The 23,901-nt window shown below is 46.8% G+C and overlaps 1 protein-coding gene across 2 annotated transcripts in view; it reads left to right on the top strand.

The window, feature by feature from the left end:
- GLCE (glucuronic acid epimerase) overlaps nt 1-21,710 on the top strand; it is a 53,931-nt gene extending 32,221 nt beyond the window's left edge. For both annotated transcript variants that reach the window (XM_066635923.1, XM_066635924.1), the window contains 3 exons: nt 13,895-14,481; nt 17,054-17,299; nt 18,929-21,710. In XM_066635923.1, the coding sequence (XP_066492020.1) occupies nt 13,908-14,481; nt 17,054-17,299; nt 18,929-19,953 (1,845 nt within the window). In that variant the 5' untranslated portion in view covers nt 13,895-13,907 and the 3' untranslated portion in view covers nt 19,954-21,710. The remainder of the gene's footprint in view (nt 1-13,894; nt 14,482-17,053; nt 17,300-18,928) is intronic.
- The last annotated feature ends 2,191 nt before the right edge of the window (nt 21,711-23,901 follow it).

Consider the following 23,901-nt stretch of genomic DNA (forward strand, 5'->3'; position numbering starts at 1 on the left):
AATGAGAATCTGTCAGGACCCACCAGAAGTGATGTCATGATCAGAAGTGACATCAAGCAGGAAAATTTTTAACAATTCTCAGCTGCAATCCTACCCACACTTACCTAGGAGTAAGTCCCATTTACTGTCATTGTTAAAAGAATATACATAGTAACTTGTTAAAAGTACAGGTCTGTAACATTTTTGCAAATGCAGTCACATACCCTGGTAGCATCAAGTCTAATATATTAAAAATAAAATATTGAAATGAATGGGGACCCACCTGAAATTGACTTGTGACCCACCTGGTGGGTCCCAACCCACAGTTTGAGAAACACTGCTTTACATGATGAGAGAACATGCAATATTTTTAATCCTTCCGAAGTTCTTTTCTCTCCCCAATTCCACCTAAAAGGACTTTGAAAACATGGCAGATAGTCCTAGAGGGCAAACTGTGTTGTGACAAGAGATAATTATAGGCACTGGAATGAAATAATTACATCTTTAAAAGGTCAGCTTATTTAGACTTGTAACCCTGTCTTCCCTCATTCTGGAACCTCAGAGTAGGTAGCAATGTCTCAAATCAGACTGCAGCCTCCTTTTGTCCCTGTAGCACAAAAGTCAGTAAGATGGAATGGGTTCCTGCTTTCTGTTGGTGGGGGGTGCCATTTACTGAGTAAGTGTAATATGTTCCAAAAGACTTCCAGCATGTAAAAACCGTCCTAGCCTATTGAGGAGAGAGGTTCTAGGTGAACCTACTTCTTGCAGTGCTAGCTTTCTTCTTGCATAGAGCTTTTTTCCTCTTATACCTGGTAAATTGAAAAATGTGACTTCTACCTCCCCCCCCCAGCCCTTTACTAGGCCACTGTGTCACTGCCTGCATTGTCTGCATGTGTAGGCCAGTCCTTAAATGCACATTAATGTGACCTGGACTTCGAATTTTAGAAATTAAAACTCAGATGTGATCAGTGGCTCTAGCCCAGTGTCCAGGGCATTATTGGAACATGCTTTTCAAATGTTGTGTGTGATTTTCCTTTTAAGCCCATCTGGGGTGGAGATGTCCTATCCTCTCTTTGAACCATCATGTTGTGTTCTCCGTCATCTTGGAACACGTAAAGTGAGTCTGATCTGTGGTCTGCTTATCCCAGATGACTGACAGCAGCTCTCCTGGAATGCTGGTGGAAAGCCCTCCCCCAGGAAAGGGAATTCTAAGTCACTTGCACTAGAGACACTGCCAGGGGTTGAACCGGAGACCTTCTGGGTGTAAAATGAGCAGTCAAGGAGCCACGTATGAGGTGGGTTCCACCGTGCTCATACCACAGCTTTCTTAGCCCTACTGCATCTCTGCTGTGGTTGCCAAGCACATTTTGTGCTCTGACTTTCCTTCTCAAATGCAGCAGGATAAGCTGCAAAGTAACATGGAGAATGCTTCTGCAGCATGTAAACAGGGTTTTGCTTCCTGAGCTCTCCAGGCAGCTTCAAGGTTAAGGTATTGAGCTGCTGAGCCTTTCCCATGCACTTGATAAGGCCACCTGTAGAGCTCCTGAAGACTGATTGGATGTAAGGCAGCATTTTCTCCTTGGGTACCTGTGTTTAGAAATGACAGCTGTCATTTCCTGGTGAGGGCATACCTTCCAGGCAATGCTGGTGATTGAGGTTATCTGAGGCTGTCATGCTAATCTTCTTAATGGCCAGGAAACAACTGCTGGTGCTGTGCAGTGCCTGGGAGACCCTGCTGCCTGGGTAGCAGAAGGCTGTGGGGTAATCGTATCAGTCCTGAGTGATTAGATTTGCAAGAAGGGCTTTTGTGCATGTGGCAGAGAAATCAAGTTTACGCACTGATCAGCCGTGTCCAAGAAACTGGGAGATTGAAGCCAGTGTTTTGTATTGTTGTGGAAGCAGCTGCTATTTTTTGCTCCTTGGAAGGCTACGGCTTCCCACGAAGAGGCCATGGTCAGTCACGGAGGTGTCAAAGGTGGGCTGTGTGGCCTTGTGGCTGAGGAGACACCTACTAAGGGTGTCCTTGGCATGGGTGGCCTGTGGAGTTGGACAGCAACTTTGGTAATTTTTTCAATTTTTAATGCATGAAACCTCCTGAACCTTCCCTCCCTCACCAGTCTGAGGTAAGCAAAAAAACTCCCATCCACATCCTATTTGGATGACAGAAAAAACTTCCTACTTGGCCCTCATAATGAACACCCAGCTAATCTCAGACTGTCCACACCCATCATGGCTTGTAACCAGTGATGAAGTTTCCTCCAGAAATCTGCCCAATTCTGTTTTAAAAGCATCTTTAAAACGTATAGCATATCTTGTGTGGCTGCTGCTGTGTGTGAGATATACCCAGCATTCTTCCTGCCCAAGACTCTGGTCCAGTGAAGGGAGAACCTGGGGCGGTTTTCTCCCTCCTCCCCAGCTATTCCATCATTGATGGAAAGCTTCTGGATGTTGTGTACCAGCTGAAGTGTCAAAACAGGTGAAGCCAGTGAGTTAGAGGCCTCCAGTGATCTTGCTGTGGGTGGGGCTGATGGCTCCAGTGCTCCCTGCAGCAATTCATCAGAAGGAGGCTAAGCTGGAGGGGAGGGCCCAGGCCAGCCATTCCCTTACAAGAACTGCTGGCTCTTTTTCAGAGGGATATTTTTTTTTGGGGGGGGGGGAACCACAAGAAGGAGCAAAACAGCCTCACCCTTTCCCCAAGTGGGGGTGGACACACACCATTGGCCATCACTTCTTCTTCCAGAACTCCTGCAACGCTATGATGCTGTGTCCTTCCTGGAGGATTCTGGAAGCGTGGGGTTCAAGGGCAGCCTGCCATGTTGTGCAAGGTCAGACTGTGTGGGGGGAGGGGCTGCGTCTGACGCTAGGTTTGGCATTCTGGATATTCCTCCTATTAGTCTTGCTCCTGTTATCCAGACTCAATCAGGAGCTGGACTCCTAGAATTGTGAACCCAGCCAGTGTGAAGGCTCCATACTGCCCACCAGATGCAAGGAGCCAGTACTGTACTGCCTTCCTCCCCAAGGAGTACTCCGAGGTCAAAGCACAGGCACCCTCGGGTGGCTGGTTCCACACTGGACTGCAGGGCTCCTGGGCTAACCCCCAGAAGCCCGGGCATGTTGAAAAAGTGCTGCACATGCACCAGATCCCAAGGGAAGATAAATTGTCCCTGCATTGTAGCACTTTGTAGGTGTGTTTGTATCTGTGTGTGTGTTGGCTACATGCCCCAGCAGAAGAGGGAGGGCTAGTTATGGGGTTCAGATTCATGACAAACTCAGGGCTTTTCTTGGCCTAAAAGTAGGGCATGGAGCTGATAGCACCATGCCAAGGTCTTCCCTCTCTTGCTGAGCCTCATTCTGGCAGCCTGCTAAGCAGCGATGTGGTGCTTTGGTGGCTCTGAGGGAGACTTGGAACACGTTCCAAAGCAGCTGGCTGAGTTTGACATGAGCGTTTGTACCATTAGCAAAGGGGGTTTAATAGTCAAATCCATCTGGAGAGCAGGGAGATTTATTGGGCTGTACAGTAAATGGATCCATAATTTCAACAGCTATTTCTGTTCACTCTTTTTTCTCTCTCCCCACCACCACAGACAATGTGGTGCGGAAAACACGCAGCAGAATTGGGTGAGAGAATTCATTCTAAAAGGAAGTCTTGCCCTCCCTGTGCCAGGAGAGGCCTGATAAGCTGGTGGTTTCTGTGTCTGGGTAAAGAGAACAGGCTCCCTAATTGTACCAACGCATATATATTTGTAAATAAACCAGTTTAACCTACCAATAAAAATTGCCCTAACCTTTGAGGTTCCCTGGAATGCTGAGGGTCTACCATGAGATCCTGGAGGAATGCCTCGTTGCCTGGAGGGGGTTGCCTGTTGCTGCTGCTGCCGCTGCCTTTTTGAGAGTGTGGAGACAGGCTGCCCCCTCACTGCCGTTGCTAGTTTGGGGCTCTACAGCACCCTCCTGAAGATGTTCTTACTGCCTCACACTGACACTTGTCACTGGTCTTCTGGTCTACCCTGTCCCCAGTTCAGCAGTTCATCTAGCTCTTGTGAAGTTAACCCAAGTAAAACAGAAGTGGATGGAGGGAGAACTGATGGGGACTAGCCCATGGCAGGAGGTGGGCTTGAGCCTTGTACTACAAACATCTCTGCAAATCAGATGTTGAAACTGCACCCTAAAGGAAAGACCGAACAACCTTTTGTCTGCTGCTTGTCAAGGATTTCTGATTCAAGTCCCCGGGTTGAAATTCCTCACCAAATTCACCCTAGCTTCTATGCTGATAAAATTTCAGTATTGGGCAGAAATGTACTGATAAGAGAAAATAACTCTGGGATCATCAAATGTACTCATTTCATGTTTTCTCTTTTAAATGGAAGTGCTAGATGGAATTTCTGCTGAGAATGTCTGTGTTGGGTCTGCTATTGTAGAATGCAGGCATTTTTCCTGGAACTCTATCCCTTCACTGAACAACTTAGATTGTTCCTTTCAAAGGCAACACAGATGGAATATGGCTGACAGCTGTAATTAAATAGTAAATCTGTACTAAACAGTCAGCCTGTAGAGAGAACTGCAATGTAGACTCAATTACCTTGACTTGTTTCTGTTTGTACAGTAATACAACTTTTTCACAGTAGAAAGAAAACCCAAATGGCATTGTTTAAATTCTGCTCTAGGTTTTTTATTTAGTCAATATGCATTAAAATACAAACAGATTAAAGGCATATTAATTGTAAATAAGCTGTTAATTGGCTCTTTGTATTCCAATCAGTGTGTGTGGGGGGGGGGGGGGAGAGAGAGAACAGCCACATAGTGAAGTAGTGTTTAATGCTATAGAGGTGGATGTGAAACTGGGGAGAATCTCCTGACCATTCTTGCTGACTCTCCAGTCACAGCTGTCGGTGTGGCATCACAGTGATGTTTCGTTGCATCATATTGCAACAGTCTTAAGCAAACCTGTGAAGCAAAGCTTGTCTTACAGATGGCCCTATTTATCTTGCTCAAGGCAGCTATTGGGCGGAACACTGAAGATCACCTGCAGCAGGTGTCCAAGTGGCCAAAGGCCTCCTACATTAATTCAGATCCTGCATTTCTGTGTAGAAATGCATCCAAGACAGCCAACAGCGAAACTTATAAGCATAAAACACAATTCTGATCCACATTGCAATAGATTTGCTACAGATTAAAATTGCACATCACTGAAGTAGCATTTCCAAAAATCTTGCTCAAACAATATTATCTTTGTTGGTCTCCTGAAAGCATACAATGCTGTAGTCGGGCACACCTTTCTCAGGAGGCTGTTGTGCAGTTTGGGTGTCGCTATGGACGAGATCCTCTCGAGTCCTGTGGGAGGAACACGGAGAACAGCCTCAGTCATTTGGGGCAAGTTTGTACGTGAGATAAGCAGCTTTTGAAAGTTTTTGGTCCCAGGCTGTTTAGGGCTTAAAAGTCACAAGCAGGGCTGGTATCTCTGTGATGGAAGCCCCCCATCCCTGGCATCTCCAGGTAAGGCTAGAAAAGCCCCTTTCCTGTAGCCCTGGAGACCCAGCGCTTAGTCAGTACTGCAGTTGGGTACCTTGGGCCAGAAGGCAGGACAGCTTCCCAGATATGCTGTTCAGCCAGTGGAGTCTAGAGCAAGATTGCCATGATATGATCCAAATCTCCTGGCCAACTAGGACTCTGGGGGGGGGAGGGGTCACATCCTGCAAGTTCACTTTTCAGCTGCTTCAAATGTCATTGATGTAGCAAGTGTGCTTTTTAAAAAGGGGGTGGCAGCAGCATGGAGAAATAAACTTTTAATTTTTATTCTGTTATGAATCAACATAAGCTTTCAGATACAGAGGTTTGTAGGTGTTGGCATGGATGTTACCTGGTAACCATCTTTTACTTAGATGTGAGTCTGGCTGGCAAACCTGGTTAAGATGGAACCTGGTGTTGACCAAATAATGCCTTAACAGTGGGAGGAGAAATACCCTCTGGGGAGATGAGAGACAGCTTCTATCACCCACTCCTGATTTACTAACTGTAGTTGGGGCCCCCAGTGGCCCATCTCCACTTTCCCACAGCCAAACACTCCTGGGTGCCTCGGTTCATCACTTCTGTAGTTCTCCCTTTTATTCTAAATAGGCATCTTGATTGCTGGGTGAATGAATACCTTAATATTGAGGCTTCCTGAGCGCGGCCATCGGATGCTGTGTCATGTTTTATGTGAGTGTTTGGAGGAAGAAAAGGCAACTTTGGACAAACTATCTCAGTTTTAATCTGCTGTTCTTGGGTTTGTATTTTTAAGTGCTGCTTCTCTCTCATTTGCCAAGTCCCTGCTCAGTGGCCTCTGTCCTCATTTTATAACCAGATTAGCTTGGCATGGAAATCTTGAACGTAAGCACGGGTCTTATCTTGCTGGAGCAGAAGTCCCTGATTTTTACATTTTAAAGACCTGTGTGTGTGTGTGTGTGTGTGTGTGTGTGTGTGTGTGTGTGTATATATATTTTCTTGTAACTAAAAGAACATTACACTGAAGTCTTTGGAGAAATGTTGAATCTGTCAGGCATTTATTTGGAAACTTGCCCATAACTGTTTTTCAGACTACGTAAGCTGTTTGCGAGCAATTCTACTGTGTGAACTTCCTGATCTTCACTCAGTAATTCTCTGTCCCACCTCTTTCCAAGTTGGTTCTAACCTGATTGCAGCCTCTGATGTCAGGAGCTCTGAAATATGGAAATGTAGTTCTGTTTTGTCCCAGATAGTTCAACCAACAATTTGGTGCTACAGCAATCTTATATTGGAGGTGGGGGGGGGGGGGCTAGCTATGGCATTACATGAATAATGCAAACAGTGTCCAGTCTGAATTGTGTGCTCCTTTGAGTTGTGATCCTATTGTGAGTTGTGAGCTGCTGTTTTGCCTCCAGTCTAGGTGCCTGTCAGTCAACTCCCTGACAGAGCTGGTGATGATGGTCTTGGAGGTGGCAGGATTTGTTGTTGTGGGAAATTGTGTGTCTCAGTGGATTATGGGAACCATATGGCTGTATTGGATCCCATGCATCCACCAGGGCATCTGCTGAATCCTTTCACTTGTAGGGGGCAACATTCTGGTGCTATGATGAGTGATACCAATGTGAAGTCATTTCTGTTGTTGGATTAGGGCACGTATTAGTCCATCTGCTCCTTCTACACTGGCAGGGGGCTGGTTAGAATAATTCACTCTTGGCGACTGATGAAATGCTAGCTGCGTTCCTGATCAGCCCGGCTTGTATTCCCATAGCATGCAGTGACAACTGTCATGGAGCTACTAGAAGAAGCAGCACCCCTGCAGCAATTTGCCCAGCCTTTGGAAGGCTGTTTCCCCTGAAATCTGAAGCTCCACTCCCTTCCTTGCTTCTGAAAAGAGCTACAAGGCCTAACTATCTTGGCCAGGCTGATGAGAGGCCACCATTGCCTTGATCCAGTGTCCTGTGTGCCTGGTGCTCGCTAGGGAGGAGTTTGTATGCTTTTTTTTATGCCGGCAGTTGTATGTTTTCTCCATGCCTGTCAAAAGCTCACCATATAAATACAGCTCCTCTGTTCCCCCTCCCAGTTTTATTCTAAGGACTTGAGACCTGGGCAAGGAGGCTAGGACTGGTCTACAGAATTTGGAGAGAAATGGAACAAATAAAACATCTTCTACTGAGCCAGACCATTGGCTGTTTGTTTTGTTCACTCTGGTCTTGGCCCTCAGAACCTTTCCAAGGTCTTTGACAAAAAGAGGCCTTTCCCACCATGGCTTTCTGAGATCCTTCAACTGGAACATGCTAAGGACTGAGATGGGGTTTTCTGGATGCAAAGCGTAAATGGCTGCTCTCCATAGTCCTCTGTCTGTTGTCAGCAACCCAAAGCATGTATCTTGCTGTCTAAGGGAAAATTAGACAATTGCAAAAGAAAATGCAGTTGCCGTGAAGTCTGGGAACAGGGGCCTCTGTAACGCTGTCCTGACTCCATCTATGTGCTGTTGTGAATCTGGCCCACTCTCTGGTGACATTGCTGAGCTGTGCAAAATGAGCAGTTCTTGTTGTCTGAAGAGGGAATTAGTGTTGATCTCTCTTGCCCAAATATCTGGCAACTAGGAGAATTCTCTGTTCTGTGAACATCACCGAAATGTTAGTGCCTGATTTTTTCTTTTAAAAAAAGTTTCCACAGCCTATGCAAACACAGGTACAGGTATATTACTGAAAGGCAAGTTTTTTTGTACCTGTTCAATAACTTCAGCAGAAAAGAAAATGCAGCACAACTTGCTGACCAAATACTTTAGTCTGCAGTTCTGGCATCTCTTTGACCCAGAACCTGGTTATGAACTCATCAACACGTTCTCCAGCATGTGCTAAGAAGTGCAGCTGCATTTTTCCTGACTTCTTTTAAGCGCTCATGTGATTCTGCCACTGGCAGCAGCATCACACAAGCTGTTCGCCATTTCGTGTAGCTTTAAAGATGCAGGGAAGGGATCTTCTGTGAAAGACAAGGGATGTTTACACTGGTTGGGAGAAGGCGATCAAGACACTCACATGGATAGATGAGTGTGTACACACACTGCAGGTAATGGATATGAATGAAACTTCCTACAGAACAAAACTTGCTTCTACTGGGAAAGATGGAATTGTAGGAAGAACAAGCTAACCTCTGCCCAATTGATGTAGCACTAGGCAAAGGAGCTCTAGATCCTGTTTAGTTCCTGGAGACTACTTTACAGAATTCTTTGAGTCCTGTCTCTTGATACCTCTTATCCAGGCATCGCATTAGTGCTTATGCCTGGGTTCAACATTGCAATGAGAGCAAAACTTGCACCTCTCACCCTGAGTGGCCTGACTCTCCCTGATGGGGAGTAGTGCATGCAAAGGAATAGGAAGAGACTTTTATATCCAGAGCACAAAGATACACAGCCGTCCTTGGCAGGGTGCTTGCCACTCACTTGTGTATCAGTCCAAATGGCAGGCATTCCACGTTGATGCCATTTGGTGATTGTATGTAAATGAAGTGCAAAACCATGACTTCTCTCAGTGTGTGCTCTCTTTTCCTGTTTTGGGGGAGGAATTCACTTATGTCCAAATTCAAGAGTGTGTAGGAGAGAGGGAAACACATAAACCTGACGTTTGGCTCTCCTTGTGCACATAGTGCTACACCATAGTTCCGTACTTCATCTAATCAATAGTAATAGTCTGTCCGTTAACTTGGGGGGGGGGGAGGCAACCCAAAGGTAGAAAAACAATGGGTTCTGGGTGCCCTGCTGTGGCCTAGCAAGAGTTGGACCCCCAAGAACAGCAGTACATAAGAACAGCCCCACTGGATCAGGCCATAGGCCCATGTAATCCAGCTTCCTGTATTTCACAGCAGCCCACCAAATGCCCCAGGGAGCACACCAGATAACAAGAGACCTGCATCCTGGTGCCCTGCCTTGCATCTGGCATTCTGACATAACCCATTTCTAAAATCAGGAGGCTGCACATACACATCATGGCTTGTAACCCGTAATTGATCTTTCCTCCAGAAACTTGTCCAATCCCCATTTAAAGGCGTCCAGGCCAGACACCATCACCACATCCTGTGGCAAGGAGTTCCATAGACCAACCGCACGCTAAGTAAAGAAATATTTTCTTTTGTCTGTCCTAACTCTCCCAACACTCAATTTTAGTGGATGTCCCCTGGTGTTTTGAGATTCTATCTTTGATGATGCATTGCACCATCTTACCCAGTATAGATGTTAGGCTGACTGGCCTATAGTTTCCTGGGTTCCCCCTCTTTCCCTTTTTAAAGATAGGCGTGACATTTGCTATCCTCCAATCTTCTGGCACCGTGGCCGTTTTGAGGGACAAGTTGCATATTTTAGTCAAGAGATCAGCAACGTCATTCTTTAATTCCTTAATAACTCTTGGATGGATGCCATCATGGCCTGGTGACTTATTGATCTTTAATTTATCAATGAGGTCTGAAACATCTTCTCTTTTCAAATTAGGTGGCTGAAACAAACAGGGGTTTGGGGGAGGATCAGGCATGGATTTTATGCACAAGAATTGAGAAGTCTGTTCTGGTGCTGAAAACAAGTTCTTGGCCATGGTCCTTAATTTCAGAACTGCTGGTGCGAACCTGAAGCTTGCTCACCCCATGCTTCATTTGCAGACACTCAAAAGGGTGACTTTCTTTCCATTTTTCTTTTTTAACAAAACTTGAAACAATTTTGCCAACGAAGTCAGAGGAAGTTGAAGAATCTCACCATTCCCAGCACAAGGTGTGCAGGTGTGATGCTAATTCATGGCATTTGTTGGCTCGAAGAGGTAGTTAACAGGGTTGCAGACGCATTTGGGTTTAATGTTCTTCTTTTTTAATCTCATTGAAGAATGTTTTGGAAGCCTTGCCTCTCTGTGTTGCCAGAGTTTAAATTGCCTCTTTCTATATTGCCATAAATTGCCTTCTGAATGGATTCTCTGGTTTCTGCCTATATAAAAACTCATATTACCTTGTATTTTAATTATACAGCCCTTGAGTAAAACCAGGTCTGAGGAGAGACCAAAGTGTTTGCACCCAGGCTACTTTTTAATTGTGACTGAGTTAAGTGGAAACCTTAGTTCTGATTGCACAGCTGTTGTCAAAATACAGACAGGAGGCTTAGGACTTGTGTGTGACTGGCATTTTAGGATGTATGCCTTGGTCATTTTCTGGCTATATAACAGGTGTTAAGTGGAAATGCCAAATGCAGGCTCACTGGAAGATCGAGGTTCTGTTGATGTGTTGACCAGGTATAGGAGAGAGCAACAGGTGCACATACCCCAGCCATCACACAGTGGATGCACAGTGGATGTGCTCTGCTCCTGATCACAGGACATGCATGGTCCTGGCTAAAAAAGATCAAACATCAGAACCCAGGCAGTCAAAACTCTGACTTCTATGAAAGAAGTGTGAAGTGATGCATATTGGGGTCAAAAATCCTAATCTTGTATAAAAATGGTTGTCAGTGGTAGACAAAGCTTCCAGCTCTCAGTCCTTCAGCAAATACATGTGTGCATGGTTAGTGATGGCAGGCAGGCAGGTGTGATTTTGTGCCCCACCGCACTCAGGTGAACATCTGAACAGTGCTCTAGTTCAGTAGGGTAAGCCTTTCAGCATCTGTGGGAAAGAACTCCTTCTGTGTCTCCTAAGATTGACAAGAAAAATAACCTCTCACCACCTGAACTGGTTTTCTTGTGCCAGGAAGGGGCACTCTAGGGCCACAGTGAACACCACGTTTCCACAAGAGCTGCCCCTGAAACACAGAAAGGTGCTGGAGATTAGGCAGCCAAAGTAAGCTGGGGAGCTGGCCTGAGTGTCTTGCAGTTGGGCTGGTGCTGAGCCGAGTGCTTTGCCCCTGATGTTGCCAAGCACGTGGAACTTAAAACGTGGGTTTGTTCGTTCAGTCTTAACTATGAGATTCTGGCATCATCATCTGCCTAGTAAAGTAGCACTAAATGACCTGTTCTTAAAATGTGGAGTTGTAGGTACATAAAAATTATATGGTGAACTAGCAAGCCTCCCTCTATTATATAACCAGGTCTTAAAATGTGCTTTGTGATGTGTGTGTGTGGGGGGGGGGGAGTGTTGTTCCACCTCACTTTTTTGTGGGTGATTCTTTTTTGAGGTTGTCCTTTAAAAGCATTACTTTTTTGTCTTTGTAATCAGTGCAGAACAAGTATTCTTCTTGACAATGCCATAATAAAGCAGGAGCATGGTTTTTCTAAAGCATCTATACCAAAATCTATACCAAAATCTTGCTTTGACAACATGGGACTCTCACCATCTTAAGATTATTTAGTTTGAATTGTGCAGGTGGAGCTCACACAGCATGGGTTTTGGGAAGTGAAAAAAAAAATCTGAGAGTGAGCATAGTTCAGCCTGAGAAGCTTTTACTGCCCGCAAGAACCCAATATCTCCAGCATGTCATCCACAATGCCAACTGGACCACAGCTGGAGAAACCAGGCTCTTCCCTTGGCCACGAAACATACCTTGGGCCAGCCACACTGCCTCAGCCTGACTTGCCTCATAGGGTTGTTGTGAGGAGGGTGCATGTGCGCTTTCCTGAGCTCCTGACCGGGATATACATGTAATAAAATAAATCTTCCCTATTCCTCTAAGCCAGTGGTTCCCAAACCTTTTTGACTGGCAGCTCCCTTGACCTATTGGGCCACTGGCAGTGGCTCCCCATTAGGGGTGCAATCCTACACATTGTATAGGGAGGCAAGATTTCACAAGGGCTCTTTAGCTCTCCTGGCTGATTTCTGTAGCTCCCCAGGGAGTCACGGCTCACAGTTCAGGAGGCTCTGCACTAAGCCCTTCTTTGAGGCTGGAAGAGGGACCATTGCTTCCCAATTCATGGTAGCCTGTGCTAAAGGTGTCTATAGCCAGTCAGGGCAGGTGGAATGGGCAACTCCACATCAATGGGCAGGCTCCAGGCTCATTCCCAGCTCTGCATGCATAGTCTGAGCTCTTCTTCATGTAAGGTAGGTGTCCTGCCACTGAGCTAGGCTCCTTGTCCTCCTTCTCAGGGCCTCTTAGAGGCACTTACTGAGCACCAGGAAAGGATATATCTCCTACATGCACCTTTGTGGTAGTAGCATGACCCCACCTTGCTTGTGTGTGTTTCACAGAAGTGGGATTATGCTTCTGTCCCACCAGGCAACCGTCATAGTCTGTCTCCCCTGCTGGTTGGCATGAGTTGGGTGCTGCTATCTGTGATTTTTAGTTTTGTATTGTTTGTGTTGTGGCTTTTGTTTTAACATGATATACCTTGAATTCCCCTGGTGGAGGAGAAGGTGATACAGTAATTTTTTTAAATAAATAAAATACTTCACCAGAGGGGGGCTTGGAATCCCACTCCAGCCATTGAGTGTAAGGAATCTTCCTTGTCTCCCTAGTTCTCTCCCTTACAGCCAGAGCACATGCTAGATTCCGTCTTCCCACCTCCTCAGGCCACTTCACAGTGCAGATTCAAGTTTTGGCAGGCATGTCCTGCTGTGCATGTCTGTTTTTGTTGTAGAAATATAACAGTGTGCAAGGATCCCCAGACCCCTCATGGCAGTCCCATACAAGAGGTCAGGGCAGTCTTCTGTGTTGGTGTGCCTCCCATGTTATGGCACACACAGTGGGGCAGCTTCTATCCCTTTGTTTTCCTTCTTGTCTTGGGACCTTTCCAGCGCAGCTGAGAGCCAACTGCTCCCCCCCCCCAATTACACAACAGTCAAATTGCCTGCAGCAATAAATTCTGTTCCAACACCTCATTTGTTGCCCTTTCCTAAGTAGCTTGTCTAGGTTCAAATGCCAAGTTGCAGCCCACACAAATGTTTACAGCTGGCATTAGATTGACAGTGTCCAGTGACACTCTGAGTTGCCCCTTGAGTGTTGGCTCAGAATATCTGGTCTCTGCACCAAGGAAAGGCAAAATCAGGGCAAGCTACAGACTTAATCTTGGAAATATGAGCATTTCAGAAGAATGATGACCCGGAGTGAGCCCCACCCCAGCTCCCAAGGCTGCTGGTAGAGATGTGTGTCTTGATCTTTGTTGGAGTTGGCGAGAGAACAGGCCAGGTCAGCTAAGGGGTGCTCCCAGGCTGCTTCTGCATTCAGGCACAGGGAATGTCCTGGTTAAGAACGCAACAAAGTCTCACTTGCCAGAGAGACTTTGCTGTGGACATTAGCAGCAGATTAGGCCAATTGTGGGGCGTACGTGGAGGGCTTCCAGTCGTTCCATCTTCCATTCTGATGCAATGGCTGTGGGAGTTTGCTCTGGAGCCTCACATGTCACAGAACTTGGCAAGCTTTCTAAGTGGCCCCAGTGTGGTCTTGAGCAGGTCCTCAGCCAAAAAAAGATTAGAGAAACTGTCAGTTGCTGTACAGTGACTAACACATGATATGTTTCTATGGTGTTTCTTTCAGGGATGATGCGAATATGCGTTGCTTGACAGCTCGGGTCAACTACAAGACTTTGATCGTCATCTGTGTCCTCTTCAGCCTGGTCACAGTCTTGCTGTGGAACCGATGCTCCAGTGGCAAAACGGTGCCATTTCCACGTCATCTGAGCAGCAGTTTCAGAGGAGAGGGTGCCCCTGCAGCGTCTGAGAGCAACAGCTACGCAAACAGCCCGGCCAGGCAGCAGAGTGAAGAAGCCTCCCCCCAGGAGCAGCAGAAGGCCCCCCCGGTTGTTGTTGGTGGCGGCTTCCACGGCAGCAAGGTCCTAGGGCTGAAGTACGAAGAGATTGACTGCCTGATCAATGACGAGCAGACGATCAAGGGCAGGCGGGAAGGCAGCGAGGTCTTCCTGCCCTTCTCCTGGCTGGAAAAGTATTTCGAGGTCTATGGGAAGATTGCCCAGTATGACGGCTACGAACGGTTTGAATTCTCCCACAGCTACTCCAGGGTGTACGCCCAGAGAGCGCCTTACCACCCAGATGGCGTCTTCATGTCCTTCGAGGGCTACAACGTGGAGGTCCGGGACAGAGTGAAGTGCATCAGTGGAGTTGAAGGTCGGTCTCTATGGTTCTTGCCTGTTTTGTTTGGGTTTACAACAGTTATCTGATATAAGCTTTAAGAATAGGTTGAATAGTAAATCCGTCAGAATGTAAGAAGACTGGCATCTGAAAAGCCTGTCCAGTCATCTCACACCACAAGTTAGTGAAGTGGTGTGTTTGGTCCATATTCCCTGAAAGCAACCCAAAAATCACTTGACCCCAGAAACAGCAGATTTTAGAGGCAAAACAGCTGGGTGTGAAGGCTGGTCTTTGTCAGTGCCTGGGAAGATGAGAACAAAGGGATGTCCCAAGTAAATGGCGCTTATTCAGAATGGGAACTGCTACTGTAGGCAGTGTGTATTGATGTGGTTGTTTTTATTTTAATTTTACATTGCCCCAGGAGTCCTATGCTGAAGGGCAGCCTATAAATATGTCAAATAAAAATTGCATGAAATATATTGTAGGACCAGAAAGCTTCCTAGAGGCACTTGGCTGCAGGCTGGTCACTGTCAGAAACAGTGCTGGGGCTAGGTGGCTGGTCTGCACTGTCATTCTTTAAAAGGGCAGCAAGCATTCTTGGTGAACCAACTATCAGCAGCCACCACAACTATTTGTTTGCAAGTTTTATTACATGCTGCTTTTCCAAATAAAAATCTGCTGGGTGCGTGGTAAAAACACAAGCCAGCATGAGAGAGACCAGCAAAGATGGACAAACCCAGCCGTGCCATTCCATTTTGCTTGCTAAAACAAGTTACCCAGCTCAGAATGGAACCTACAGTTTTGGGAGGGAGTCTCCCTGTGAATACATAAGAACATAAGAACATAAGAACAGCCCCACTGGATCAGGCCATAGGCCCATCTAGTCCAGCTTCCTGTATCTCACAGCGGCCCACCAAATGCCCCAGGGAGCACACCAGATAACAAGAGACCTCATCCTGGTGCTCTCCCCTACATCTGGCATTCTGACTTAACCCATTCCTAAAATCAGGAGGTTGCGCATACACATCATGGCTTGTACCCCATAATGGATTTTTCCTCCAGAAACTCGTCCAATCCCCTTTTAAAGGCGTCTAGGCTAGACGCCAGCACCACATCCTGTGGCAAGGAGTTCCACAGACCGACCACGCGCTGAGTAAAGAAATATTTTCTTTTGTCTGTCCTAACCCGCCCAACACTCAATTTTAGTGGATGTCCCCTGGTTCTGGTATTATGTGAGAGTGTAAAGAGCATCTCCCTATCCACTCTGTCCATCCCCTGCATAATTTTGTATGTCTCAATCATGTCCCCCCTCAAGCGTCTCTTTTCTAGGCTGAAGAGGCCCAAACGCCGTAGCCTTTCCTCATAAGGAAGGTGCCCCAGCCCCGTAATCATCTTAGTCGCTCTCTTTTGCACCTTTTCCATTTCCACTATGTCTTTTTTGAGATGCGGCGACCAGAACTGGACACAATACTCCAGGTGTGGCCTTACCATAGATTTGTACAACGGCATTATAATACTAACCGTTTTGTTCTCAATACCCTTCCTAATGATCCCAAGCATAGAATTGGCCTTCTTCACTGCCACTGCACATTGGGTCGACACTTTCATCGACCTGTCCACCACCACCCCAAGATCTCTCTCCTGATCTGTCACAGACAGCTCAGAACCCATCAGCCTATATCTAAAGTTTTGATTTTTTGCCCCAATGTGCATGACTTTACACTTACTGACATTGAAGCGCATCTGCCATTTTGCTGCCCATTCTGCCAGTCTGGAGAGATCCTTCTGGAGCTCCTCACAATCACTTCTGGTCTTTACCACTCGGAAAAGTTTGGTGTCATCTGCAAACTTAGCCACTTCACTGCTCAACCCTGTCTCCAGGTCATTTATGAAGAGGTTGAAAAGCACCGGTCCCAGGACAGATCCTTGGGGCACACCGCTTTTCACCTCTCTCCATTGTGAAAATTGCCCATTGACACCCACTCTCTGCTTCCTGGCCTCCAATCAGTTCTCAATCCACGAGAGGACCTGTCCTCTAATTCCCTGACTGTGGAGTTTTTTCAGTAGCCTTTGGTGAGGGACCGTGTCAAACGCCTTCTGAAAGTCCAGATATATAATGTCCACGGGTTCTCCCACATCCACATGCCTGTTGACCTTTTCAAAGAATTCTATAAGGTTCGTGAGGCAAGACTTACCCTTACAGAAGCCATGCTGACTCTCCCTCAGCAAGGCCTGTTCGTCTATGTGTTTTGAGATCCTATCTTTGATGAGGCATTCCACCATCTTACCCGGTATGGATGTTAGGCTGACCGGCCTATAGTTTCCCGGGTCCCCCCTCTTTCTCTTTTTAAAAATAGGCGTGACATTTGCTATCCTCCAATCTTCTGGCACCATGGCCGTTTTGAGGGACAAGTTGCATACCTTAGTCAAGAGATCTGCAACTTCATTCTTCAATTCCTTAATAACTCTTGCTGGAATGCTGGAGAAAACCCTCATACCTCTGGTAGTCTGGCCGTGGTCAAGAACAGGAAGCTGGACTGCATGGGGACCACCTTGTCCTGTGAGAACTTGTGCTGCAGTTGCTGTCTGCTTTTTCCTATATTTCCAGGTGTACCACTGTCCACGCAGTGGGGCCCACAAGGCTACTTCTACCCTATTCAGATTGCCCAGTATGGGCTGAGCCATTACAGCAAGAATCTTACTGAGAAGGCACCTCACATTGAGGTGTATGAGACAGCAGAGGAGAAGGACCAAGGTGGACGCTCTGGGGATTGGACGGTCCCGAAGGGCTGCTCTGTCACGACGTTGCCCGACAAGTCCCGGTTCACGAACGTCAAGCAATTTATTGTGCCAGGTGGGTGGTTGCCAGTGTTGTGCCGAGGGCATCGGCTTGTCTCTGATGCCTCCTCTCTAGTGCTGAGTGGCTTCTGAACTGGCCCGTCTTGCTAGGCAGGGGGTCCAATGCAGTTAGCTACGTCACTGATCCGTCTGCTTGTTTTGGGCTTGTGGGGCACAAGGTAATTGTGTATAGAGCATTGATGCAGCAAGTTCCTTGCCCAGGCTGCTTCCAGCTTCTGTTGGTTAAGACTGGACTGGGGAAGGCAAAGAATATAGCTGGACGAGGTAGTTGGGGGGGGGGGAGGCAGGCCAGAGCAGGGAGGACTTGGTGAAAGGAAGGGGCCTAATGGAAGGCTCCTAATGGAAGCAGCGAAGGAGGTGACTTGCAAGGATGTGTCTGGTGGGGGGGATGGGGCGGGGAGGAGGAGATATCAGGGAAGGGACACAGAGGAACAAGCAGGGAGCTTCCCAGCCAAGGACCAAAATCCACATGTGAACAGCCAGCCAAGCAATGGAGTCCCAAATTGAGAAGGCTCACATTTGAACCTCGCCTGTCCAGAGTGTAAGGCAGACCACTTGCCCCTCGTCCTCCCGCCTGCATAAAGGGGTTACCACCATGTCAGGCTGTTGAGGAACTGATTTCTCTTCTTCTTGAGAAACGTGACCTATTTCACAAATGGGGTGTGTGTGTGTGTATGTGTTTCTGTTTGCATCTATTATCCTTGCCTCAAATTGGTTTCAAGCCTAAAGCAAAAAAAGAGCCTCTGCTTTTCACTCTTTCCCCTTTTCTAAAGGAAAATTAATGATTATATGCACTGTTCCCCCCCCCTAAACTTTGTACAGAGACAGCCTCATTAATAGGGGCATAATGTATTTCCCCCACTAATCAATAGCCATTAGAAGTAATGAGTCCATTACTTTAAGAGACAACGAAGTAATTTTAGCCAGTGCCTCAGCCTGGGGTCTCGGAGGAGAAAGCTGCAGAAGATACTCTCTCTGGCCTTTGTGGTCAACAGTGGCACGTTTGAGAGGGAGAAGCTGCGAGATTTGTTTGCCCTTTATTGCTGGCCAGGTAACCATCGGGCGTGCATGAAGATCAGCACCGAGGTGGAGGGTTTGGTGCATTCCAAAGCTGCCCTTCAGGAACTTGGCTTGGTGGCTTGCTCACCCCAGGGCCTTCCCCAGCACCGGCTTCCATCAGAAGGTGCTACTGTTTATCCAGGAGAGCTGCTGCTTCCTCTTTGCCCTCCTGACTTTCTACTGCAGCTCATTTTGGGTTGTTCATTAATCACCACCTTCCTCCTAGCACCCCTGTGAAAGGTTTTGCATGGGCTGGTATGCCGACTGTTCTTGCTTCTCAACTGTGCAGGCCCTGTAAGAGGTGTCTGTGTTTACCCATGAAACTCAAACACTTGGGGTGAATGTTCTGCTGAGAGCTTCCCCAAGTATCTGTCTGACCCTAGTAGGGGCAGGAGGCTCCTGACTAGGTGGATGTCTGGGCTGAGTTGATAAAGCTGCTCTTGACTTTGGAGGTGTTAGAAAATGAGCATTCTGACTGGCAGTCTGATCAGAGGCACTTTCTCAGGGCCTGTGTGTCAAGACCTCTTCCTTACTACCCTGTGCTAACCTCTTTTTCCCCTTTCAGAAAATTCAGAGGGGGCATCTCTGCAGCTGGGAAATGCGAGAGATTTCATTATTTCTTTTGACCTGAAATTTATAACCAATGGGAGCATTTCAGTGGTTCTTGAGACAACGGAGAAGAACCAGCTGTTCACGGTACACTATATCTCTAACACCCACTTGATCGCCTTTAAGGACAAAGACGTTTCCTATGGAATTGGGCCCAGGACTAGCTGGAGCACCGTCACACGTGACCTCGTCACAGACCTCAGGAAGGGGGTCGGACTCTCCAACACAAAGGCTGTCAAGCAGACAAAGATCATGCCCAAAAAGGTGGTGAGGCTGGTGGTGAAGGGCAAGGGGCTCCTCGACAATGTCACCATTTCAACCACTGCCCACATGGCGGCCTTTTTCGCTGCCAGCAATTGGCTGGTGCGGAACCAAGATGAGAAGGGTGGGTGGCCAATCATGGTGACTCGCAAGTTAGGGGAAGGCTTCAAGTCTCTGGACCCAGGCTGGTACTCCGCCATGGCACAAGGGCAGGCAATGTCAACGCTGGTGAGAGCCTACCTGTTGACCAAGGACCGTGTGTTCCTCAATTCAGCTCTGCGGGCAACAGCCCCGTACAAGCTTCCATCAGAACAGCATGGTGTGAAGGCCGTCTTCATGAACAAGCACGACTGGTACGAGGAATATCCAACCTCACCCAGCTCCTTTGTGTTGAACGGATTCATGTACTCCCTGATTGGGCTGTATGACTTAAAGGAAACTGCAGGCGAGAAGCTGGGGAGAGAGGCGAAGCTTCTGTATGACCGGGGCATGGAGTCCCTGAAAGCAATGCTTCCACTCTATGACACGGGCTCGGGCACCATCTATGACCTGCGGCATTTCATGCTTGGGACAGCTCCCAACTTGGCCCGCTGGGACTATCACACGACTCACATCAATCAGCTCCAGCTCTTAAGTACAATAGACGAGTCAGCCATATTTAGAGAATTTGTAAAGAGGTGGAAGAGCTACCTGAAAGGTGGGAGGGCAAAGCACAACTGAGCAGAGCTGGCAACCAAAATTGTGTGTCTGGACCCATCTTCTGTGCTTGGGAGTGACTACCTTTTAAAAGCTAAGCCAAGAAACTTTTGAAAGGGTGGTCAAAAGTGTGTGTGTGTGTGTGTGTGTGTGTGTGTGTGTGTGTGTGTGTGTGTGGACATTCTGTGGGGTTTTGTTTGTATGGACTCTTGTTTCAAAGAAGTGATCCTTAAATCTCAGCTTTTAAAATAATTGCATTCCAGTGGATGAATATGTTGAGATAGGAAAGTGGAAAGACAAAGCAGGCATTCAGTCAAAGTACTGAATCCGAACCTGGTTGGCTTCTTTACTTAGCCACAGTGATCCGTAATGATTCTGGCACTATCATTGAGTGGTACGTTTGTGCTTCCTAAGTGTGCATTAGGAAAAGGTTTTTACAGAAATCATAATGGTTTCTGTGACTGACTATGGCAGAAAATTTTGATTATGCCCGCATACATTTATGCCCTCAAGGAAGGAAATCCTCATACGTTTGAGTCATTTTGAGAAAACTGTGTGACATGCCAGAAACCTTTTGTTTACTTGTATCTCTGAGAGTGGATGACCTCTCAAACAAACAAAAATCTCCTTATGGTTTTCCTCCACCCCCATGAGAGAAGGTGGAGGTCTTCAGAGGACTTTCTGTAAATCTGTGTTGTGAAAACACTTTTCATGTTTGATTCCTTTTAAAGGTGGGGAAAATGCTTGTGCTGTTGGGGGTGAGGATTCACTGTGACTCTCCACAAAAGTGAAGGGACCCTCTTGTGTGGCTTTCTTCTTGTGCAGGAGAGGTTCTCAGTGGAATATGCCTATTGGCCAGTCTTTGACTGTTTTGTTCGGTAAGCACAACTACAGCTGTGGAGCCAGCTGACTGCACAACAAGGGCAGCAATTTTGTCTACACTAGTCCAACAGTTGCATTCTGGGGCTTGTGCAACACCTTTCTCTTCCTTCTTCTACCCAGCTGGGGCCTCCTTCCTAATAGGAGTGGGGTGGCTCTGGTTCTGTTTCATTGATATGTTTCCTTCTTACAGAAACAGTTTTGTGTCCTGGAAGGTTTCCATGGCCACCTTCAATCTGTGGCATTGGCTGGAAGAATCACCGCAGACACTCGCCTATAAGTTGATCCCACAGATAAGTCGAGGGCAGGTTTTGAGCCAACAATCATGGAATTTTCTATGACCCTCGGATAAGTCGGGGGTTAAACTTAGGGGGGTGTCTGACTATAGTTTTGTCTGATTTTACTTGAGGCCAGATCCTGAAAAAATAACCCACCACTAATTATTACCTAAGAACTGTAGTCTCTAATTTATTAAAAACATAGTAAAAGGTCATAAGGTACATTTTTATTCTTTTTAAATTCTGGTCATATTCACCTTTTTGTAAGCACTATCAGAGTGTGCACTGTAAACAACATACCAGTAAAACAGTGGTTCCCCACCTGGTATTCATGTACTCCCAGGGACACTCAACGGGACCTTCCGGGGTACTTGAAAAAGAATGGAATAATGATAGAAAAAGGCAGGTCATGCTCCAGAATGCCTTGCAAGACAGGAATGCCTTGCAAGGACCAACAAGGCAGGATGGGAGGTAGCTAGTTGGCTGTGAAAGCCCCACCAATAGCTAGTTTTTGGTCATCAATTCATGTATGAACCAGTGATTGAAAACCAGCACAGCAAAAAAGCTGAAACATAATATGGAAAGTGATCAGACACCGAGAATTTCTCAGCACACTTCTGGTGCAAAACAGTGCAAAGGCAGAGTCTTCTGTTCCTCAAACAGATAAAAAGAGAAAACACTGTGATAAATACATGAAGTCTGGACTTTCATATAGAGGAGATGAGGGCTTGTATTATTAATTACAAACATTTTGCTAATACGAAGGGTACAATTTATGGAAATAGGCTGCCAAGGGATATGCAGGTGAAAAAGGTTGGGAACCACTGCAGGAGAACCATGAATCAAATTCACCTTTAAGGTGTCTGGTGTGTTAAGCCAGAAGCTCTACATACAACATACAACCCATAACACATAACTGGAGTGTGCAATTCAATTCACAGCAGAGAGATGCAGCTGCATATATTTGCAACCCTTTTTACTCAGAAGTAGACCCACTGCTTTCCATGGGTGGTGTTCTTAAGTAAGGGTGCATTGAATTGTAGCCTGCTTCAGATGGAAAGGAGGATTCCCATCCTGGTGTTTCAAAAAACAGACCTACTTTGCAAGCATTTGCCAAGCAGAACCAGGCTGCAGCAGAAGGAAGGAGAATAAAAGGTTAACAAATTGCTTCTAAGGAGCTGTGCCTGCCTGCTGCTTGAGAAACTTGGCTCCTGCCTGTCTGCCCTTGAGAAAGGAAACTTTTCAGAGTTGAAAGGCTTTGCCCTCTGATTGACCCGGAGATAAGGCGAAGTGAGAATTGGAGCTTGATTATTTGGCAAAAGTTTCATGTATTATAGGCGAGTATCTATATATATATTGGCAACTTTCAGTCTCGAAAGACTATGGTATCGCTCTCTGAAAGGTGGTTCTGGCACAGCGTCTAGTGTGGCTGAAAAGGCCAATCCGGGAGTGACAATCCCTTCCACACCAGGAGCAAGTGCAGTCTGTCCCTGGTCTGTCTCCCTGGCTATGGGCCTTCCTTCTTTGCCTCTTTGCCTCAGACTGTTGGCCAAGTGTCTCTTCAAACTGGGAAAGGCCATGCTGCACAGCCTGCCTCCAAGCAGGCCGCAGAGAGGCCAGGGTTTCCCACTTGTTGAGGTCCATTCCTAAGGCCTTCAGATCCCTCTTGCAGATGTCTAAGGCGAGTATCTTAGGCGCCTCCCTCTTGCGATCCCTCTTGCAGATGTCTAGGCAAGAAGGCGATCCCTCTTGCAGATGTCTAAGGCGAGTATCTAAGGTAGGTACAAATTATGTGAGGGACAAGAACACACCTTGATTCTGCAGGGGACCTTACCCTTGAACATTGTGGAGTTTTTCTGCAGTGCCTCCACTTTGAAACAGCTTATTTTAATTGTTTCCTTCTTGGGGAAGATGAAGTGATCATTTGTAGATTATCCTTATCTACCTTCACCCAGCAACTGCATCCATAGCAGTTGGTCCTTGTGGACTCCTTTTGGACATGCTTACACCAGTAAAGGCTAAAGAAGGGCACAATTCATCAAGAGCTTCCATTGAGGAAGATGGGCATTGTGGGAATGGAGTAGATCTGTGCAACTCCCATCCATTTCAGTGGAGAATTCCTCCACATCTTGGTGGACATTCATGGCACAGCCTTCTACTGCTACACTTCTCTACGCACCCAGTTGCTCAGTAGGGCTGCCATTAATGAGAATGCTGGCAGATGGGAAGTGCATTGTTAGGATTCCATAGTTACCTGGCAATTCCTTTCCTGTACTTGGACTCCTCCTTTCAAATGTCTTGCATTGCGAGGAGCACCCTGCATTGCCAAGAAGTAGAAGCTTGAGAAGTGCGAGAAGACAAGCATGCAGTTCAGCAGCAGAGGAGGCGGCCTTCCTGGCTTGTAGCAGCCTTTTGGTCAGTGAGATTGCCACTGGCAGGTATCTCGGTACATACTAAGTCTGTGGTCATGGGCAGTCTGCGCCCTTTTGACTGTCTGAGGTCTTTGAGCTTCAAAGCCCAGACTCTCTGGATGCCTTCCAGCAAAACCAGATTCTGCCTTCTTCTCAGTTTGCTTTCTTAAGTTGCACATACAGAATGCTTCTAGGCTGCATCTCCATATTGCACTGGCACAAGGTGGGCAAACTCTTGAGACAGAGGTCCAAAGATCTATCAAGGTGTTACAATTGCAGCATCCACATCTGTCTGTCTCCACAGTCAATGTACATGGTTTCCATTTTATGCCTCTGTGCAGGCCTGTGGAAAAATACAGAAATACCAAGGGGCTTTTTAGAAAGCTCAGACTTTTAGGGCTTCA

The sequence above is a fragment of the Tiliqua scincoides genome, chromosome 8 (genome assembly GCF_035046505.1).
Source record: "Tiliqua scincoides isolate rTilSci1 chromosome 8, rTilSci1.hap2, whole genome shotgun sequence".
Lineage (NCBI taxonomy): Eukaryota > Metazoa > Chordata > Lepidosauria > Squamata > Scincidae > Tiliqua > Tiliqua scincoides.